This window comes from Medicago truncatula, chromosome 7 (genome assembly GCF_003473485.1).
Source record: "Medicago truncatula cultivar Jemalong A17 chromosome 7, MtrunA17r5.0-ANR, whole genome shotgun sequence".
NCBI classification, from domain to species: domain Eukaryota; kingdom Viridiplantae; phylum Streptophyta; class Magnoliopsida; order Fabales; family Fabaceae; genus Medicago; species Medicago truncatula.
The window spans coordinates 9,011,030-9,032,868 of NC_053048.1; the positions used below are offsets into that span (position 1 = coordinate 9,011,030).

The 21,839-nt window shown below is 33.6% G+C and overlaps 3 protein-coding genes across 3 annotated transcripts; 1 reads left to right on the forward strand and 2 right to left on the reverse strand.

Moving 5' to 3' along the window:
* Positions 1-1,098: 1,098 nt before the first annotated feature.
* Positions 1,099-1,581, forward strand: LOC112416558 (uncharacterized mitochondrial protein AtMg00810-like). The gene has a single exon (XM_024770787.1). It carries the CDS (start codon positions 1,099-1,101, stop codon positions 1,579-1,581), a length of 483 nt encoding a protein of 160 aa, XP_024626555.1.
* A 7,450-nt stretch (positions 1,582-9,031) lies between these two features.
* Positions 9,032-14,012, reverse strand: LOC11440836 (heat shock cognate 70 kDa protein). The gene is made up of 3 exons (XM_003621933.3): positions 13,977-14,012; positions 10,823-11,063; positions 9,032-10,682 (listed from the first exon to the last, which is right to left on the reverse strand). Exons 1-3 carry the CDS (start codon positions 14,010-14,012, stop codon positions 9,100-9,102), a joined length of 1,860 nt encoding a protein of 619 aa, XP_003621981.2. The 3' UTR covers positions 9,032-9,099.
* Positions 14,013-16,961: 2,949 nt separating this feature from the next.
* Positions 16,962-19,028, reverse strand: LOC11440351 (heat shock cognate 70 kDa protein). The gene is made up of 2 exons (XM_003621953.2): positions 18,753-19,028; positions 16,962-18,625 (listed from the first exon to the last, which is right to left on the reverse strand). The coding sequence occupies exons 1-2, from the start codon at positions 18,970-18,972 to the stop codon at positions 16,962-16,964; spliced, it is 1,884 nt and encodes a 627-aa protein (XP_003622001.1). The 5' UTR covers positions 18,973-19,028.
* Positions 19,029-21,839: the final 2,811 nt, after the last annotated feature.

Sequence of the window (21,839 nt, forward strand, 5' to 3'; positions counted from 1 at the left end):
AGGAAAGTGCACTTCATTTATTTAGCATTTCTTCCTTTGGTGTAAAATGAAATAATTCTCTGATTGTGAGCCTTCATTGTACATTATTTTATTTTGTAAAAAAATAAGTTTTATAGAATTTTAAATAAATTTTTAATAGAGTGCTAGTAATCATAATAAACTGTCTACAAAAAAATTAAATAATAAACTATAATTCGCATAAAAAATAATATAAACTATTGGAAATAATGATGTTCGTATTTGTTATCAATAAATACCAGGGAAACTTGACATTGCGCTAACAACGTATTGTAGTTGAAAAAAATTAAAAAGAACAGAAATACTAAATTCAATTTGAGGAAACTCCGAGAGATCTGTCTAGTGGTAAAAAGACAAGTCTTAAATTTTAGAGATCTTAGGTTTCAACTTCTCTTCTTTTTTTGAAGTGAGATAAATATAAATACATTTGTAATATTCTTTCAGCTGTTTTGGACTGGACACCATCCTTTCATCCTAAATTTTATGTAGCCAAAGGAATACTTCATCCGTCTCACAATATTAGCCGTTTAAGGTTTGTGCATGATTATTAAAGAAATGATTAATTGTGTTGATTTCAATGGTTAAATTAGTAGTATTTAATAAAACACCCTTATTAATTGTAGTTAGTGGAGTAGTAAAGTTAGATGAAATTTAATAAATAAGAGTATAATAGTAGGAAAAAATAATAAATGCTGCATTGATATTGTAAAATGAAAATTATTTTGAGAAAAAGAAAAAAATGCTAAAGAGACAATAATTGTAAGATGAATAGAGTATCAATTTGACAAAAAATCAATGATATGAATTGTATACCGTTAAAGGCTCTATGAAACATTCTCAGTCTCGGTGCATGATTATACTTTTTCTTTCTAAGAAAAGGTTTTAAAAATAGTTCTTTTAAAAAATATGTATTTATAAGTATTTATGAATTCACACTTCCGCTTTAAAAAATAATTCATGCCCCAGTTAATTATACTTTTTCTTTCTAAGAAAAGGTTTTAAAAGTAATTCTTTCTAGTTATTGGGAGCAGTGTTGAACTGATTCAGCAGTTCAAGGATGATATGATGCAAGTGTTTGAGATGTCAGACTTGGGAGAAATGTCTTATTTCCTTGTCATAGAAGTTGAGCAGAAAAATGGAGATATATTCATCTGTCAAAGGAAGTATGCAAACGAGATGTTAAAGAAATTCAATATGGAGAACCGTAAAAGCATGAGCACTCCTATGTGTCCAAAGGAGAGGCTATGCAAGGATGTTGAAGAACAAGTGGATGAAACACTATACCAAAGTTTAATTGGCTGCTTAATGTATCTTACAACTACTAGATCAGATATTTTGTATGATGTAAATGTTCTTTCAAGATTCATGAATTGTGCTAAAGAATCTCTTTTCAAAGGAGCAAAGAGAGTGTTGAGGTATGTTAAGGGAACCTTAAATTTTGGCATTAAGTTATGTCGATCGGAAAATTTCAAGTTACGAGGTTACTCAGATAGTGATTGGGACATGAAAAGCACTTCAGGCTACTGTTTTAGTTATGGAACAGGGATATTCTCGTGGAGTTAAAAAAAAAACAAGATATGGTTGCACAATCAACAGCTGAAGCAGAGTTCTTGCAGCCACAACAGCTGTTAATCAGGCATTGTGGCTAAGAAAAGTTCTAACTGATTTGCACTTAGAGCAAAGGGAAACTACTGAGGTAATGGTGGACAACCATGCAACCATTGCCATCTCCAAAAATCATGTCTTTCATGGTAAAACAAAGCATTTTAGCATCAAATTATTTTTCCTCCGAGATGTCCAAAAGGATGGGGATGTGTGTTTGAAGTACTGCAAGACTGAAGACCAGTTGTCATATATCTTTACAAAAGCTCTTCCAACAGGAAGGTTTGAGTTATTAAGGGAGAAATTTTGAATATCCAACTGCTGATTAGGAGTTAGTTACTCAGTATTTTTTATTTATTTAAGTTACAACTTTGTATTTGACAGTAGTTTTGCAACTAAAAAAAAGCTTTAGTTCTTCCCGTCCTATTTTATGAGTTACGTATAAACACCAACATATTGTTCTTTTAAAAATGGTGGTTTACCGGTGAGGGACTTAATTAATTCCCTCACCCTAGAATCCACCTTATATGTATTTATGAATTCACACTCCCGCTTTAAAAAATAATTGGCTTAATTAGTGACTTGGTTATTTGTTGATTATATTTTGGTCCCATAAGTTCTTAACATTACGTTTTGGTCCCTTAACTTGTAATTTGTTAGCCAATTAAATCCTATCTTTTAACTTTGGTCAGAAAAACGTTAATATTCATCATCAATCCAGAAATTCATCACATTCATCATCAAATCCAGAAAATTCATCATTTTCATTAACCTTCATCAATTAACCCAGAAAAATTAAAAAACTCAACAAATCCAATAATCCAATTTAAACATCAATATTCATTTTTCTCCCAAATTCCCCAAATTCATCTCACCATCACTAGTAGCGATGTCGTCAGCTTCCAAATCCACTATCGAAGGTGGAACATTGCATCTTATGATTCTAACCAGAAGTAGATAAAATAAAAATAATCCACTTCTAGTTCGTTCTCCATCTTATGATTTAACCCATAATCTGTTATAAACCTGGCATTTCTATAACTATGTCAATTTGATTCCCTTTTTCTTCTATAAGCCATGAAAGAATCAGAAAGACCAATCAAACTTTTTCTTTTTGTCTTGAATATGAACAGTTCAGAAAGAAAGTTGGATAGAGAAAGAAGGGGAGAGTGTCACGTGATTGCTTTAAGTGATGTTTAAATCCGAGTCATTATTTTAATTTAAGGGCTGCAATTTCTAATCCAATGGTTCATGTTTATTCATACTTTTTTTTTAAAGTTTCTTGAATTTTTATGGATTTGTTAATGAAGTTAAGGAAAATGATGAATTTTCTAAGTTTGGTGATGAATGCGATGAATTCTGGGTTCGATGATGAAGATTAACGATTTTTTCACAAAATTTAAAAGAAAGGATTTAATTGGTGAGATTTAAAACTAAATCTCCTTTTTAAATAATGGTTTGTCTAACATGTGCAATATAAAAAACACATGTCACTATAAAAAACACAAGTTCCAAGTTAAAGTCACTATTTAAACTTCTTAACATGTGTAAATTTGCACATGATAGAAAAACTCTTTAAAAAAAAGCATGAAAGGCCAACGTTAACCAAAAGTGTTTTAATGGTGTAATCATGCAAAATACACCCTCCGGTCACAAATATAAGAAAAAATTTATTTTTTAGATTCATTCATTAAATGATGTATGTAGTCTATAATAAATGCTACATACATCATTTAATGAATGAATTCAAAAATCAAATTTTTGCTTATATTAGTGACCGGAGGGTGTATATAGTTATTTGGCTCAATTGAAACACGGTCAACTTGTACCGAATAGAAGGATGAAGTGATTTCAAATGTCAAAATATAGTTGTACATTTTTCATAATAAATTATGGCTTTTCATGAAAAATATTTTCATGCAAAATCACTTTTAAATAAAAACCATTGAGTGTGTGATTTATTTTAATGAGAGCTTTTTCTACTACTTACAAATAGTCCTAAAACAAATAAAAATAAAATCCAAGACTTGAAGGCTTGAATCTTCTTTTCCGCTTTTTGCATTTTTGATCTTCTAGGACTTCTTTTGTCAATCATCAAAACCATTCTATTCATGTCAAGGCAGATATTCACATTCTCCACCTTTTTGATGATGACAAACATCTCATAGAGGGATTTGCTCAATGAAAGGGTTAGATCAATAATAATCAATAATAAAATATATGACAGAGATAAGCGCAGATTTAGCTTTCCCTCACTATATGCAAACAACTAAAATCTACTGCCCCTTAAACATGCAAATCACATAACTCTCCCCCATTTGGCATTATCAAAAAGCGGGAAAGAAATAATCATGGCAAGATAAATATTCAAGAAAATTGAAAGCATAAGCAGAAAAGGAATTAAGTGAAAAGAGTAAACCATGTTTGCTTCTCTTTAATTTAAAATTTCATTTTTGAGAAGAACTTTTGATAAGGTCGCCATATGATGCACATAGCCAATATTCTTGTAATAATAGGAGAACTTCTTTTTCTCCCCCTTTCATGTGCTTTGAATAGCCTCCATAATTTTGGTTCTTGGCCTTCAAGCGTACCATATTATTTTGGGTCCTTGTGAGTTAGTTATTTTGGCAAAGTGCCCTTTGGAATCCACTTACATTTATATCCAAAAATAATATGGGTACCAATAGCAGTGACGGAGGTGTACATGAGGGACTAAACGGAATTTTTTTAGAATTATGAAATCAAATTGAAAACAACAATTAAGTTATGGAACCAAACATTCAATTAAGCCAAATAGTTACTTCATAGATCTCATGACCAGTTTTTTTTTCTTCTTTTCCCCTTACATATCTTCGGTGGATTGTCAAATACAGTCAAGTCCACAATTCAACCGCTGTCTATATGAACAAACACAATGCTTCCCTTAATTTCCCCCGCATATATGGCTTTTTGTCTGTCTTACCTTACCCACTAGACTTCCCCAGATACGGATAAATCCTCTTCCGATTTTGCTGCAATCGATTCAATTTGAAGGCGACACCTTTTTCTCTCCTTTTTTGTTCGACTTCTTTTCGAGCTCACTTTGAGTAAAGTTCACCTTAATTTTCTTCCTGCATCCAAAAGCCTAGCAACACTGTTGTATCACACTTTTTATTATAAACTAATTTTTAAAATTTAAACAATCATATGAATACTTAATATAAAAATACAAGATCCTGTTTCATTAAATAAATCATATATGGTACCTGAATAGATAGATAGTCAAGAACAAATATTTCCACAATCATGCAACCCAACTTTGTGGCATTGCTTTCATAATCCTCTTCAGTAGGTGTAATTACCGTTATAGGTTTATACTCAGTACAAACAACCCTTTTAAATAGGGATGGAACAGAAGCTGCAAATATTGAAAAATCATATTAATTAGTTAATTAGCAAACAAAAAATTTTAGGGAGAGTTTGATACCCGTGTTTTTTGTTGAATAACAAAACATGGGTTCCAAAATTTCATTTCTCATAAATTAAGAGTATCACATTTAAATTCACAACATTTGCACAGTTAAGTTTCTCTAGCTCTAAGGAAGATAACTTTCTTTTTTATGTTATAACATATCAACAAGAATTGCACAGTTATTACTAATGACATGGGTGACAATTTTATACTGGTGAAATCAATTTAGATGTTATCAAGATATATTGAGATAGTGTATTATGCTTAGGTTGGTTTCATGGTATTGTTGAGGTCTGCTGTATTGCAGAATCCTATTGTACAGCTTGTAATTTCGCATAACTTATGCTCATAGTTTCTATTAATCAAAACAGTGAGTTACCTTAACATACAATTGATAATCCTATTGATGTCTGCAATCAATGCCAAAGCCTCTTTCAAAATGTGGACACTAGTTATTTAAATGTGGACATTACCATGAGCAAGATAACATTCTGCAAAATGCAATCAGAGGCAGAAGTGAATTAACATGCTGCACATTTAAAGCCAGAGGCACTTTTAGTCACTTTTGAATTAATTTTAATTTAGTCACTTCTCTTGAATTAGTCACTTTTGAATTACTTTTGATTTAGTCACTTTTGTGTCCTGGTTGCATTTTGGAGAATTAACTTGCATTTTGTATGAAACTGTAGGTCAGATCTGCTAGTTTTGTTTTGCTTAGAGTCCTGTTTTATGATACTTCACATCTCATTCGTCATGTTCATGGGATATACATATATTAAATTAACAATATCACGTAAGTTTGTGACTCTTTTGTCAACTCCATAATAATAAATAAAATATCATTTTCAACTTACTTGTAGAAAACAAAAGTAAAAAAAAAAATTAAAAAAAATACCTTGACCACTTATTTTTATCTTGAATCAGGCTCTTCAAATTTCCTCTCGTGTTCTCAATAAATCTAGAAAAAATTTTGTGCACAAGATCCATACGCGTCAAAAAAAGCTGCAGTCGATGCTTCTTTTTACAATGAGAGGCGGGAAGACATTTAGTCTGTGCATTTAGAACAATCATACAATGAGTTGCATGGAATTCAATGGCACCCATTGACTGTTATTGGTCAATATACTTAGTAATATGGTAAAAATTATATGAGTATATTATTGACCAACAACAGTAGAATGAGATTGAGATTTCTAATGCATAAATAACGACTTACCCAAACATCTGAAACTGCAATTCTACTTCAAGATTGCCCTTAGCATCAAGAAAACCATTTTCACAGGCACGCTCAAAATCATATACATACCCCGGGTGAGTCTTACAAACTGAGTGGAATCGATCTGATTAAACTCAAATGAAATACTAGTTAGTATTAGCAATTCTTTTTTAAAAACAAAAATTTTATTTTTGAAGAAGTTAAATTAGCCGACCCAAATTGGTACGAGGGAATCGACATAGACCACGAGGAGAAACACATTCCCACTCAGGTTCCAAGCCAATACCGCCAATCCTACCCAAGTGGGTTTAAAAAACAATAACTTTATTAAAAAAAAAAAACCTACCAAAACATACAGTTAGCTCGGAGTGAAGGGAGTGAATTATCGCTAATGTGTTCAGTCCATAAAATTCCAACCTTGGAATGTTGTCTTTGTCAGCAAATAACTCAAAATGCAACGAGGTTCTGAAGCGACCAACTTTGAAAGTCCTGCATAGGCATATCAATCTTTACTTATATCTTTAACACTCTTGAATATATAAAATAGAAAATAAAGAAAGTTGCATACCATTTATACTCTCCAAGTCCAAAGACAAATGAATCGTCAAATCCAGAAATCGGCTTTACTGTGAACGATTTTTTTGGATATAGTTTTGACGCATCATTACCATCTTCAACAACGTTACGAAAATATGAGAGAGAGAGAGGACAATAAGTATGATTATAAAAAGGAGATTTTGTTGCTGTGTTTAAAGAGATGCTTACAATTTTCTTTTTCCGCCTCCATCTTTCTATCAAAATCAAAAAATATTATGAAATTTTCTCCTGTTGAAACAAAACCCTATCTTATACCACCAATACGATACACATAAACACTATAACATGAAATTGATTAATAGAGATTATAATGAGATTCAATTCAAGAGCTCAATACCTACCTGGCTTCTCTCTCTACTCTTACGATCGGATTTGTTAAAAAAAAAACTAGTATTAGGTTTTAGGTGGATTTATTTATTTGTTTTATAATTTGGACTGGGCTACGAAAAAAAAAGTGTAATTATGGTGAAGAATGTTACGGAGTAAATGAAACAAAGTGAAACACGAGAAGAGACTGAACACCTTGACTCCGCCGCCACAGTATTCTTGTTCTGTTTCTATTTTTAAGGTTCTTAACAACAAACGGTTACAAATAGCAAAAATCATCTAGGGTGTCTGTCAAGTGCTTCTAATACAAAATATTTTCATAGAAGGCGAGTTCTTGGTCAAAATTCGATGGTGTGTGTGTGTGAGCGTGGCAAGGGGGGATTAATCGTGTCTCGATTTTTCTTTGAATGCCCTGTTTACACAAGGTATGGTATGAGATTTGTGTTTGGCTTAGAACATTGACGGCATTTCAGATAGACACATTAGTGCACACTTCGGTTTTGTTCCCTTATGTTTGGATAATTTAGAAGACAGGAAATGAGAAGTAAATCTAGTCACGTTCATTCTTGTGTTTCGTCACTCAGTGTTTCCGGGAAAAAGAGCATTTCCCTTTCTGTTAATATTTTCATTTTCTTCTCCAACACACACAAAAAAAGATATACTATTGAAACACTGAAAGTATCAAATTCTGTAAGTATGCAAACATTTGAAGAAAAAGAAAATATCAGATGAATGCTTTCTAACAACATTCTTAGAACCAACAACAATCACACTAATGTAGGTGAAAAAGAAAAATTTAAATAATTGTACAAATAGCTACGTATAGCTTAGTAAATTCCAGCAGATGAACCCATCAAATATAAAAATAGAACCAAGATATTGAAATCTTAAAATGAAACCCTTGCGCACATGCAGTCGATCAGGTATTAAAATTACTTACCGGAATTTTAATCTCAAACTGAAATCTCTAATCTTGAACAATATATTGAGCATTTTTTATTATAAACCTAATCCAAACACCATATTATAGTTTAAGACAAAAATTGAGAGATCAACCAATTGCAAACTTGCTATAAATGAACAGAATAAAATGTCCGGAAGATTCATATAGTGAAGAAATTGCAGATGTGTAACAAGATCAAAGAATCCAGCGAGAGTTTGGCAGCACAGAAGGAATTGCTTAGAAACAAAACCTTCATTTTGAAATCTGGTCATATGATCAAACAACGAGTATTTCAATGTGAGCATTATAGAAATTAGAAGTCACATGTGGTTGAGCTCAGAAACAAATATTAAGCTCCTCAGTTGAGATCGGCACCACTATCATAAATTGAAATTTCTATCACCTAATTGTATTTTCTTACGTCAGAAATTGATCAAGCTCAAATTCACCGATTACATTTCTTGTAAATATTTGTATCCAACTCCTACAATTACTTGTTAGATTAGATTACATTTCCTTGAAGAGCTATATTAAACGTTGTGTGCTAAGAAAAAACATTTTGATTGCAAAATTTGTATAAACATGCTACAGGATAGAAGTCATGATGGTTCGGTTCTGTGAAATAATGGTTCCCTCAACATAAAGTTTTCAATTTTGGAAAGTAAATCGTTAATAAAAATGGTTAATATTCTACTATTTTATAAAGATTTCAGTGTATTTCATTCTCAATCTGAAATCAGCTGGTACTTCGGGGAAAAGGAAGATTAATAGAAACAAACCCAAAATCTCATTTTTCCAAAATCAAAGAAGCAAAACAAACATCTCCAACATTATAATTGAGGAGGCTGAAATTCATATAAAACAGAATTGAAATAACTAAAAATTAACAATCAGAATCACTTTACTCATCAGAGAAACCTTTATTGGTCTTCTTCTCAAGCTCCCTCAGAAAGTCCTCAAAAATGCTTCATGATGCTGTTTTTCATCAATCAATTTCATTCCCTTTATCATTGCAGAGTTGATCTTCATTCTTTCTATTGAAGTAAGCATGGAACTAACACTATCATCCTTCATTACTTTTCTCATAGTGTAAAGATAATCATCCAGATCATTCATTGCTTTAACTTTCTTCTTGAACTTCATGTCTTCATCTTTGAAATTCTCAGCTTCTTGGATCATTCTCTCAATTTCTTCGGTTGATAGTCTTCCCTTTTCATTCGTTATTGTAATTTCTTGCCTATTCCCACAGGTATCTTCCGTCGCGGATACGTTTAAAATACCATCAAAATCTATGGAAAAGCATACTTTGATAGGAATTTGGCCCCGAGGAGCAGGAGGAATTGAGAATCTAAACTTACCCAACAAGTTGTTCTCACTTGCTTTTAATCTCTCGCCTTCATAAACCCTAACCGACACATATGACAAGTCATCTTTAGTTGTATAATAATTTTTTGTTTTCTTGACAGGAATGGGTGTGTTTCTAGGAATCACAACACTCAGAAGATCTCCTCTTACCAACGTACCTAAAGATAATGGGGTGACATCTCGCAAAACCAAGTTTAGAGACTTCTCAGTGGCTTCACAAAGCAAAGCAGCTTGAACTGCTGCGCCATAGGCAACTGCCTCATCAGGATTGATGCTCACGCAAATGTCCTTCCAATTGAAAAATTCTTTCAGTAATTGTTGCACTTTGGGAATCCTAGAAGAACCGCCAACAAGGACAGCATCATCCACACTACTCTTTTCGATCTGAGCATCACTAAGACAACTTTCAACAGTCTCTATACACTTCTTAAAGAGGTCCACATTGAGTTGCTCAAACTTGGCCCGAGTGATTGATGAATGGAAATCAATACCCTCAAATAAGGAATCTATGTCAATTGTCGCATTGGTATCAAATGAAAGTGTCCTTTTTGTCCTCTCGCAGGCCGTTCTTAACCTTCTAAGCACCCTCGGGCTCCCACTAATGTCCTTCATATACTTCCTGTTGAACTCCATAACAAAGTGGTTCACCATTCGGTTATCAAAGTCCTCTCCTCCAAGGTGTGTGTCTCCGGAAGTGGCCTTGACTTCAAAGAGATTATTCTTAATTGTGAGAAGAGAAACATCAAAAGTTCCACCACCAAGATCAAATATGAAAATATTTCTCTCTTCAACACAATTAGCTCTCTTTTGAAGGCCATATGCAAGAGCAGCTGCAGTTGGCTCATTGATTATCCGCATTACATTGAGACCAGCAATGGCACCAGCATCTTTTGTGGCTTTTCGCTGAGAATCATTAAAATAAGCCGGCACAGTAACAACTGCATTCTTGACAGGTGACTCCAGAAACTTCTCTGCAATTTCACGCATCTTTGTAAGGACCATTGATGAGATTTCCTCAGCACAGAAGTGCTTTTCCCCACCCTTATACTTAACAATGATCTCAGGTTTGTCATCATTGCCAGGAACAACCTTAAATGGCCACAACCGTATGTCATTCTGAATGACAGAATCACTATATTTCCTTCCAATTAACCTCTTTGCATCTGTAACAATAGAAGTGTTGGTGATATATAAATTTTTTTGTTTATTAATGAAAACAGAGAAATAAATAAAAATAACTATAACTATATAAAAATAACTAAACTAAATTAGTATGCAGGAAGAGAAAAAAAAGATAAATTACCAAAGATAGTGTTGACTGGGTTAGAAGCAGCCTGATTTTTGGCAGCATCACCGATCAACCTTTTATCATCAGTAAAAGCAACAAAAGAAGGAGTAGTTCTGTTTCCTTGATCATTGTGAATAATCTCTGCCCTGTTGTTTTGGTCCTGCCAAACAGCTACACATGAATAGGTTGTTCCAAGGTCAATACCAATCGCTGGACCCTTGAATTTTTTTGCCATTCTGTTTGAAGTGATTGATAACTGTTTTGAAGAGACTATCTGAATTGAAATAGCATTTTGTTAAGTACTTTGGGTTGGTTGGTTTTTATGCATGTATGTATCTTGATTCCATAAAATGAAATTAATTATATTTTCCTACCTATGACTTTTCACTATCAAATTAAATTTACAAGTGTGTTAATTTCGTGACTTCTCAGTACTTTCTTCTCACTTACTGTCATAATTGGTTACGTGCACTCCCAACGTTTGGCTTCTTATTATTGAAAAAGCAAAAGAATTTTTAACAAGACATACTTTGAGTTTGAGGTGGAAAAAATGTTTACAAGTAAAACAGTTTGGTTTCTTGGCAGGAGAATCGTTAAGTGAAAAAGATAAGTTACTGGTTGTCGGTCGCCATTAAATATTTTGGTAAAAGGAGTGCTATGAAGTAGAAACACTCTTTCCTATATCTTCCGAAAAAAAATAAAAACTCTCTTTTCAATAGACTCTTTTATTTTTTGAAATTAACGCCGGTCTAATATTTCGAAATTGGATCCCATACGATGTGATGAGCCTAGATAGACTTTATCCAGTTAAAAAAGGGTAAATGGTGTTTTACCCTTGTAATATAGGTCATTTTTAGTTTTTCCTCCTATAAAATATTTTTTTTGATTTACCTCCCTGTAAATTTTTTTTTTTTTTTTTTGGAATACCTCTTTTATAGGTCATAAAAAAATGAAAAAATTCTGAAAAAAATAAATAAAGTCGTTTTTTTATGACCTATTAGGGGGTATTCCAAAAAAAAAAATTTTACAAGGGGGTAAATCAAAAAAAATATTTTACAGGGGAAAAACAAAAAATGACCTATATTACAGGGGGGTAAAGCATCATTAACCCATTAAAAAATGGTCTTGTTAACAAGTGTTCAAAATTTATTTTTTAAAAAACGCATAAAAAAGAATTTTGTCATGAAAATACAAGTTAAAAACATATCTAAGTCATACTACTCCTAAGAGCATTTGTTACTCTCTCCGTTTTAAAATGAGTGTCGTTTTAGCCATAAAAATATTGTTTTAAAATGAACGTCACTTTCAATTTCCAATGCAATAATAACTTTTTCTTTTCAATGATACCCTTCAATTAATACTATATACACTACTTCCAAAGTATTATTTTTTCTTTTCAATGATACCATTCAATTAATACTATATACACAATTCACAAGTGTAACAAATTTGACCGTTGACGCTAACAAGTGGTTCTCTTTTTATCGTACACAGGATCGTTCCTAGAGTTCTAGGGGCTTTAGACATAATATGAGAAAAAGGCCCCTTAGATAATAGTACATCATAAAATTTGTTAAAGCATTTGTTTTCCGCTTTCGACTACCAAATAAATATTTCTTTTAGGCAACATCTGAAAATAAATCAAATGCTCCATAGACACCAACATGGACGGATCCAAATTTTTTGAGTAATGAGGGCCGTATTTAAAATAATGAATAAATAAATTCAATTTAAGTTCAAAAATATTAGACAAAGTTTGTTTTAAAAAGCGAAACCAAATAAGAGAAAAATAAAATATGAAAAACAAGATTATATGCAATCATTTAAATCAATTCAAGAAATTTGACATTACTTATTGATGTAATTTAATTTTTTGGAACCTTTGAAAGACAAGATTAAGATTAACTTATCTAGTAGGTCAATTTTCAAATAAAATATAATTTATTTAGTTATAAAAAATTTCCCAGTTTATTGGATAATAATTATGACCAATATTATTAATATTAGTGAAGCACATTATTAGGAACATTATAGTAAATTATCACCAATTTCTTCGATAATAATTTTTCTGGCACATTATTAAGAACAACCAAATTTTTTATAAGGAGGTGTACATAGAAATCTTTGTGCTATACGAGGCACATATAGTAAATCGTGCCAACTCTTCATAATGTTAATGTTTAGGGCCTTTATGTGAAATTTGCTATATATACCACCCCCGTAAACAAAATAATTCTATATACACCCCCTCCGTAAAAAAAATACAAATGATTGGGCTCCCAACCGGCAAGGGGCCCTAGGTCGTCGCACCCCCCGCTTACAGCCTATGGCCTAGGGCCGGCCCTGATCGTACAAAGTCAACCGCTACAAATTGTACCCTTTGGTCATCTTCCTTTGAGTTGTCCTTGTCTTCTTTCTTCTGTTCTGCACCGACAAGATTGTTCAGGGATGGTTCTTCTTGAGCTTGCTTCTCCATGCCTTTTTCATTCTCCCCAGGTTATCCTTGCTTGTCTTTCCCTTTTCTCTTGCATGTAGTTGTTGCTTTCGTATATGTTGTAGGTTTTGAAGGAACTCCTTGTTGGCTTTCTGACCCAGGAGAAGCTTGCTGAACCTTGAGTTTCGGAATGTGATTTGGGAACACATGGAAGTCTTCCAATGGGTAGATTGAAAAGTCATGACATATTTTCTTCCATGCTTCTCCACATCCCCTCATAAACCTCCAGAATTCATGACTCACCACCTTACGTTCTTCAAATTCTTTTATGGAGATCAAGTCTCGTGGTTGGGAGCTATAGCTTCCTATAGCTCCAACTGTCTTGGGAGAAACCAAACTTCTATTGGTTTGCATAAACCTTCTATTGGCGTACCTGTCTATCTTTCCTTTGTTAGTAATGATTTTGTCGGTTTTAAGCCCTTTGACACCATCCTCTTGCACAAGCTGGTGATTAGACAATGGCAGAACAACACACTTTTAGTGGTTAGTGTGCAACTTTTAATCTCCTACTCAATCACTCGACAAATGCTGATTTTCTTTTTGTTGAGCACACACTAAAGTAGCACCATCCTTGCTACTATGTTTTTTTTTTGTTTGTTGAAGTGGTCAATAGGCATGTAAAAATCATCTTGTACCCAATCTTTGCTTCTCCTCTTAAAATCATCATGTTGATGCTTGTTGGTTCTTCTCGTGAACCATACTTCTAGTCATCAATGTTCTTGTAGGCTAAGAACTCCTTGGTTGCTTCCTTCTCCTCGTGTGCCAGGTTAGCCAGCTTCTTTTAAAAATCATCTTTCAGTTCTTCATGAGGGCTATTTGATGATGGAATAACATATGATGTTTTAGCTATGTTTTTAGTTATTTTATTTGCGTTTAAAGGAAAATTAGAAATCAATTAGAGGAGTTTTCAATGGTTTGAGGAACTTTTGGCATTGTTTTCATTCGAGTCGTTGTAAATCAGTTCGAACTCTTGAAAAAGGGTCGAAAACTGCATATTTCACGCATGAGGTGCTATCTCATGAACCCTTGCGCTTCAGACCATGCGCCCTACGCATGGACACACGAAGGAAATGTTGTTTGCTTGTTTTCCAAACCGTTTTTGGTGGAAAACTCTATTTTCACTCTCTTAACCCCTATGTATTCATGCACTATAATTAGCTAATGTGTCTTTACAGGATTCTAGACCGAATGTTTGGCTTTGGCGTCCAAATGCAGGAGATAGCTATAATGTTCATGGTGTGTATCAAATGCTCATGAGGTAGGAGATGAATGTTCACGATGACATGTTGGATGCAGTGTGGCATAATAGTGTTCCTTTAAAGGTCTCTATCTGTGTGTGGCAACTATTCCGCAATAGGTGGCCTACAAAGGACAACTTGTGGCGTCGTGGCGTTATTCCCCTAGATTTTCAACTATGTGTTTCAGGGTGTGGTCAAAATGAAATAGCATCACATCTAATTATTCATTGTCTTACTTTTGATTCTCTTTGGCAACATGTGAAGAAATGGATTGGTGTGTACTATGTGGATCCCCAACATGTTATGGATCATTTTCATCAATTCATTTATTCTTCTGGTGGTTATACTACTCGCCGTTCTTTCCTCCATATGATTTGGCTCTGTTGTATTTGAGTTCTTTGGAGTGAACGGAACCATAGGCCGTTCTCTAATAAAGTTAAATCGGTTATGTAGCTTGTGGAAAAGGTAAAAATTACTTCTCTTACCTGGTTGAAAGCTAAAAATGCTTGCTTTCCTTTTGGTTACCATATGTGGTGGGAGCAACCCCTTGTTTGTTTGGGGATTTGGCTGACCGTTGTTCATTATTATTTTGACTTATAAGGACTTGTTATTGTAATATTTCTCTTCTTCTTTTTCTACTCCTTGTGCTAGGAGGCAGAGTTATTTGTTTATATATTTTATTTTGCCTTGTTCAAAAAAAAATTGTGAAACATTAAATAAACTTCCACTAATTCATCACGGGGTTATGGGTTATGTATTACTTTCTTAAATTCAAGCATAAGACAAGTTATAAACTAATGATTTCTCGATTTAATTTCTAAATAAGACGAAAGGGGATTCAAGAATTTCCTAATCACCGTTACATTTCTTAATCAACCAAACATAATCTCAAATAAATCATTATTATGATATTTGCCCTTTCAAAGACATAAACTTGTAATTTATAATACAAAAGTGATCACGTTATTTTTAGAAAAGCCACTATCAATAAGTTTAGGAAAATGCTAACCATTGATTTAGAGACACATTTGCGAAAGTCGCTGAATCACTAGTTGTCGTTGCTAAATCACTAGCCACTAATGTTAGTGACAACTTTAAAATTTGTTATCTAAATCGATCGATAAATCATAGGAATGATGCATGGATAGTTAGGATATTGCATAAGGTGTAGTGGTAAGCAGAAAAAATATGGTTTCTAATTTTAAGGAGCCTTGCCTCTGGGTGTTTTGTATTGAAGTTTTGTATAGATAGTTTTCTCTCTTTTATTCGCATTCCTTTTCCCAAAAGCATGAGGCGACGAAGAAGGCATTGTTGGTCGAGATTCATTGATTAATGAGAAGCACGACTTGTATGAGACGACCTCGCCCACTTTAGATGAATTTCATCTTTCAGTCAAGTAGTCTGAGCTTCCATCTTTCGATGTTGACAATCCAGTAGCATGGATTACGCGTCCATAAACTTATTTCGAGGTTCAACATATACCTGAAGAGATTGTATGAAACTAAAAATGCTCAGCATGGAAGGTCGATCAAACCGAGTTAAGATCCTCTCCATTTATAACTTTCTCCATTTGTTCCATTTGGAAAGATAGAGACACAAAAATTAAAAAATAATTAATGATGGTGGAACTAACATCGTGGTAGGACTCATTACCTAATTTTGGTGTCTGTCTTTCTAAATTGCATCTTCCGTTTATTTTTGTAAATGGAGAGGATCTTTACTCGATCAAACCATGCATTGATTTAATTTATGGAAGGACTGGAGTAGCATACTAAAGATAACCTCGAGAAAGCATGGAGGACTAGATTTGAAGGAGGTTGTTGGGATGATTGATTCGAAGAATTATTCTAAGATATACTTATCAATAGTCACTGGTGAGAGTGTTACCAGCCACAGCCAGTACCACTACTTTTCTGTAGAAGGGAGTAACTTATCTGATATTTCTGATTCAATTGAACAGAAATTTGAAAACAACCCTTATGACGAACTCCTTTACAAAGCATAAAATGGTGAAGGATAGTACTTATTTGATACTATACCTTCATTTCAGTCGTCAAATTGTTCTTGTTTTAATGCTACAACTTGGCTAAAGTTTTATTGTATAAACTGCTAGTAATAATTATTTTACTTAAATTTCTTCAATTAATAAGTATGTAACATCTAATGTTTTTGCATATAATATAAAAAACACGTTTCCAACTAAACATAGGACAGAACTGGAATACTAAAAGCATTTAGCACAACCACAAGCATGCTTCAAGGTAAAGGTTATGATAGATTATATGAAATAGTAATAGTTATACTGGCAAATAACAAGTTCAAAATGTCATATTTTCTGAAAACTTGTAACGAAACTAGCAAAATAAACAGCACCAACATAAGAAACTGAAATTCATAAACAAATTGAATAAGTAAAAGGTTTTCAATCAGAATCACTTTCCTCATCAGAGTAACCTTTATTAATCTTGTTCAAAGCAGATTCAAATATCTTCTCAAGCTCCTTCAGAAAGTCCACAAACACAAATGTTTCATGTTGCTCTTTGTCATCAATCAAATTCTTTCCTTTTATCATTGCAGCATTGAGCTTCATTTTGTCAGTAGAGGTAAGCATGGAAGTAACACTCCCATCCTTCATTACTTTCCGCATGTTGTAAAGGTAATCATCCAAAACATTCATTGCTTTAACTTTCTTTTTAAACTTCAAGTCTTCCTCTTTGAAATTCTCAGCTTCTTGAATCATTCTCTCAATTTCTTCAGTTGAAAGTCGACCATTTTCCTTTGTTATAGTAATATCTTTCTTATTACCACTGGTTTCTTCCTCTGCAGAGACATTTAATATACCATCAGCATCTATAGCAAAGCATACTTGGATAGGAAGTCCACGAGGCGCAAGAGGTACTTTGAGTTCAAATAAACCAAGCAAATTGTTCTCACTAGCAACAGATCTCTCACCCTCGTAAACATCAACTGAGACACCTGGTTGGTCGTCATCACATGTGTGGTATACTTGTTTCTTCTTTACAGGAATGATAGAATTTCTTGGAATCAATACACTCATCACATCTCCTTTTATCGATATACCAAGTGACAAAGGTGTAACATCTCGCAGCACCAAGTTTGGAACTGATTTGATGCCTTCACCCAACAAAGCAGCCTGGACAGCAGCACCATAAGCAACCGCCTCATCAGGGTTGATGCTCATACACAAATCCTTTCCATTGAAAAAGTCTTGCAGTAGCTGCTTCACTTTCGGAATCCTAGAAGAACCTCCAACAAGAACAACATCATCTACGGTTTTCTTATCCATTTCAGCATCAGTAAGACATCTTTCAACCGTCTCCATACACTTTTCAAAGAGGTCCATGTTAAGTTGCTCAAACTTCGCACGAGTGATTGATGAACAAAAATCAATACCCTCAGATATAGCATCAATATCAATTGTGGCCTCCGTGTCAAATGAAAGTGTCCTCTTTGCCCTCTCACAAGCAGTCCTCAACCTCCTAAGAGCCCTCGAGTTCCCACTGATATCTTTTGAATGCTTCCTTTTGAACTCCTTCACAAAGTGATTAACCATTCTGTGATCAAAGTCCTCTCCTCCAAGGTGAGTATCTCCAGCAGTAGCCTTGACATCGAAAGCATTGTTTTTAATTGTGAGAACAGACACATCGAAAGTCCCACCACCAAGATCAAAGATAAAAATATTTCTATTTTCCACACAATTAGCTCTCTTCTGAAGACCATATGCAAGAGCCGCAGCCGTTGGTTCATTGATAATCCGGATTACATTAAGGCCAGAAATGACACCAGCATCTTTTGTGGCTTTCCGCTGAGAATCATTAAAATAAGCAGGCACAGTGATCACTGCATCTTTAACCTTTGACTCCAAAAATTTCTCGGCTATCTCTTTCATTTTTGCAAGGATCATAGATGAAATTTCCTCCGCAACAAAGTGCTTTTCCTCTTCCTTAAAATGAACAACAATCACAGGATTGTCTTCAGTGCCAGCAATTACCTTAAAGGGCCACAACTGAAGATCGTTTTTTATAACAGAATCGCTATATTTCCTTCCAATCAACCTCTTTGCATCTGAAAAAATTATAAATTTTGCATTGTGTAATTTTATATTTTTCATAAAAAGCATAGCAGATAAACTATAGTATCTAAATCAATTTAAAAAACCATGCAAGAAAGAAAAAAAAGATAAATTAGTTACCAAAGACTGTGTTAGCTGGGTTTGAAGCAGCTTGATTTTTAGCAGCATCACCTATCAACCTTTGATCACCAGAGAAAGCAACAAAAGAAGGAGTGGTTCTGTTTCCTTGCTCATTATGGATTATCTCAGCTCTGTTGTTTTGTTCCTGCCATACAGCAACACATGAATAGGTTGTTCCAAGATCAATTCCAATAGCAGGTCCCTCATATTTTTTGGCCATTCTCTTTCTAGTGAATGAATAATGATTCAGATTCACACCTTAGAAAATATCGAAGTGATATAGATTTCTGAGTACTACTATCTCTGGTTGGTTTTTATATTCTCGGAATAAAAAATAGATTAGGTGAATAATGTTAATATTAAAGCTGCACGCATGTATGTTAACTTAATTACATAAAATGAAGGAAATTATATCTTCCTATCAGAAGCCACACACACATGTTAGTAGTATTATTGTTCTAGTAAGTAGTGTGTATTAATGTTTCGTATGGAAATTTGAAAGAAGAAGAAACTGAAGGGTTTAACTCTTCAACTTCATTTAGGTAGTACAACGTGCACATTATACTTATGTCCTATAAGTTTCCTTCTTTATGGAAGTTACTAAAGATTTTATTATTAATTTTAATTTATTATTATTATTATTATTATTTTTTGACAAAATAAAAGATATTCATTCATTCAAATTGAAAGAGTACATCGATATAATGCAAATACGCTAAGAACAAAAAGGATGAATATGTGAGCCTGGCTCACAACATCCATGTTAATAGCATAAAACGGCAAAGTACAAATACCTACACATATGACTATATTTAAATCTCTGGAATAACCATGTTTCCGGATCTGCAACGTGGATGACGCCAAAGTTATTGATTGGATCTGCACTGGATCGAAGCTGATATGACAATCTGAAGCGATCAAACACCTGAGAGAAACAAGAAAAACAAACAACGTCGCACAAAGACGACTAACAACCAACGTCGCACGAAGACGACGAAATCACAAAATAAAAAACAAAATAGATGTGAAATCACTTATTTCAATAAAAGGGAAATAGAAAAACGAGTTAGAGGGGTGATATTGGGTCAAAAATTGACCCTAAATCACCCCTCTTTCGTGGATGAAGGAGAAGAAACTAGGGTTTGTGTGACGACTCACAGGAGAGAAAGGAAAATAATACTTCCTCCGTCCCAAATTGTATGTCACTTTAGAAAAAATATTTGTCCCAAATTATATGTCGCTTTACAATACCAATGAAAAATTAATGTTACTTTTCCTATTATATCCTTAACTATTTATTACTCTCTCTTCTTTCAATTCCTTTATTTATCTTTCTCATATCATTTATTGAGGATAATTTTGTAAAACAACTTATAATATCTCTTTCCCACACAATATTAATTACATTTTTTAATATGTGTGAAATGCCCAAAACGTCATACAATTTGGGACGGAAGGAGTAAAAGATAAGTGTGATTTATTATTATTATTATTATCTTGTAAAACAAAAAAGAGTTTATCATATGCATACTCTTTGGCTCCATATCAGAGGAGAATCCACACTACTCCGGTCCTTTTTTTTTTATATACAAATGACATAAATCATCAAAATCAATTAAACACAATGAAAATAATTATCTTCATTTAATACTCCTATTAATTCAAATTTATTTTATAGTACTCCTTCCGTCCCTATATATAAGACCCTTTTGCCAAAATCACGGGAATTAAGATAGTGGATATTTGTATTAAAGTTGTTTGTAATCACTATTGTTTTTACAATTTTATCCTTTAAGAAAGAAGGTTAGTTTATGTTTTCAACATGTTATTTATTGTTGATTGAAGAAAAAGATGTATAATAAATAGGGGCATGTATGTCAAGAAATAATTAATGTAGTTGGAAATAACAAAGAGGTCTTATAAAAAGGGACAAAAAAATTTCTCAAAAGGGTCTTATAATTAATAAGGACGGAGGGAGTAGTAGATTTTTTTTATGATAAGGCAAGAAGTAGGTTAGGCATCAAGGAGCGCCAGAAACATCCCAACTAGGTTGACACCCAACCGAAGCTCCTATCCTCTACCGCTTACTCCATATATATTATTAAAAAAGGGAAAAAATATATATACAAGAGTGGAACTAGGCCAAAACCCTCATAAAAAGATGCAGAAAACGAAAACAGAAAGATACAACGAAAATTCAAGGGAGACGATAGATAGGCAAGTTAATCCTATCCCTAAAGAAATCTAAAGAAGAAAAATATTGCATCGTGTCAAACAAAATAGAGCAGTTACCCTCTCGATAAATATGTGAACATCATCATTTGGGAGGTGACGGGGGCGAACCCTTAGAACGGGTTAGGTATGTCGCCTTAACTACTTTTTTCTTCTGTGCCTTCGTCAAATGGAGAGTAAATGGAACTTCTATTGTGGCACTATTCGCTAATAAATCTTTCACCAAATTCATTTCCTTTTGTAATACCGGATCCATTGGGTCGTTAGGACCTGCCATTATCTTTTGAGTATCTGGTTCAGAAGCCAACGTGAGTATCAGTTGAACATCATGTACTTGAGACTATGGACTCACTGTCTCATCGGAAACATTATGCAACGACATATGAAAGGTTGTCCAGAACTTTTCCATATGTTGTGGGGCTTTCTCAACAAGCTGACTCTCTAAATGTGCATCTAAGTTATCTGCAATAACAACCTGCTCTGTCTCTACTGGCTGCGCAAGTTGAGTGCTAAGAACCTCGACTCTCTCTTGATGAATGGCGGTAATCTGAAGGACCTTCTCTACGTGTGACTCCTTTTGTTGTTGGGGAGCCATAACTTCAAAAGCCTTCTGGATTATCTTGTGGCTTCCAACCTTGTGTTGTACTGTTTCTGTGAGTTTACCAGCTTCTTCCCTTTCTCAACTAGATTTTCTTGTTTGTCTGCTTTTTTCGGATGTAACCATTTATTTTATAGATACTCTTATATTAATTACTCTTAATTCCACTAATTTATACTTATTTTAAATATTTTCTCTCATAATAAATAGGTGTATAAATGAAGAGAAGTCTAAATAGTGAGTATAGATAGTAACTA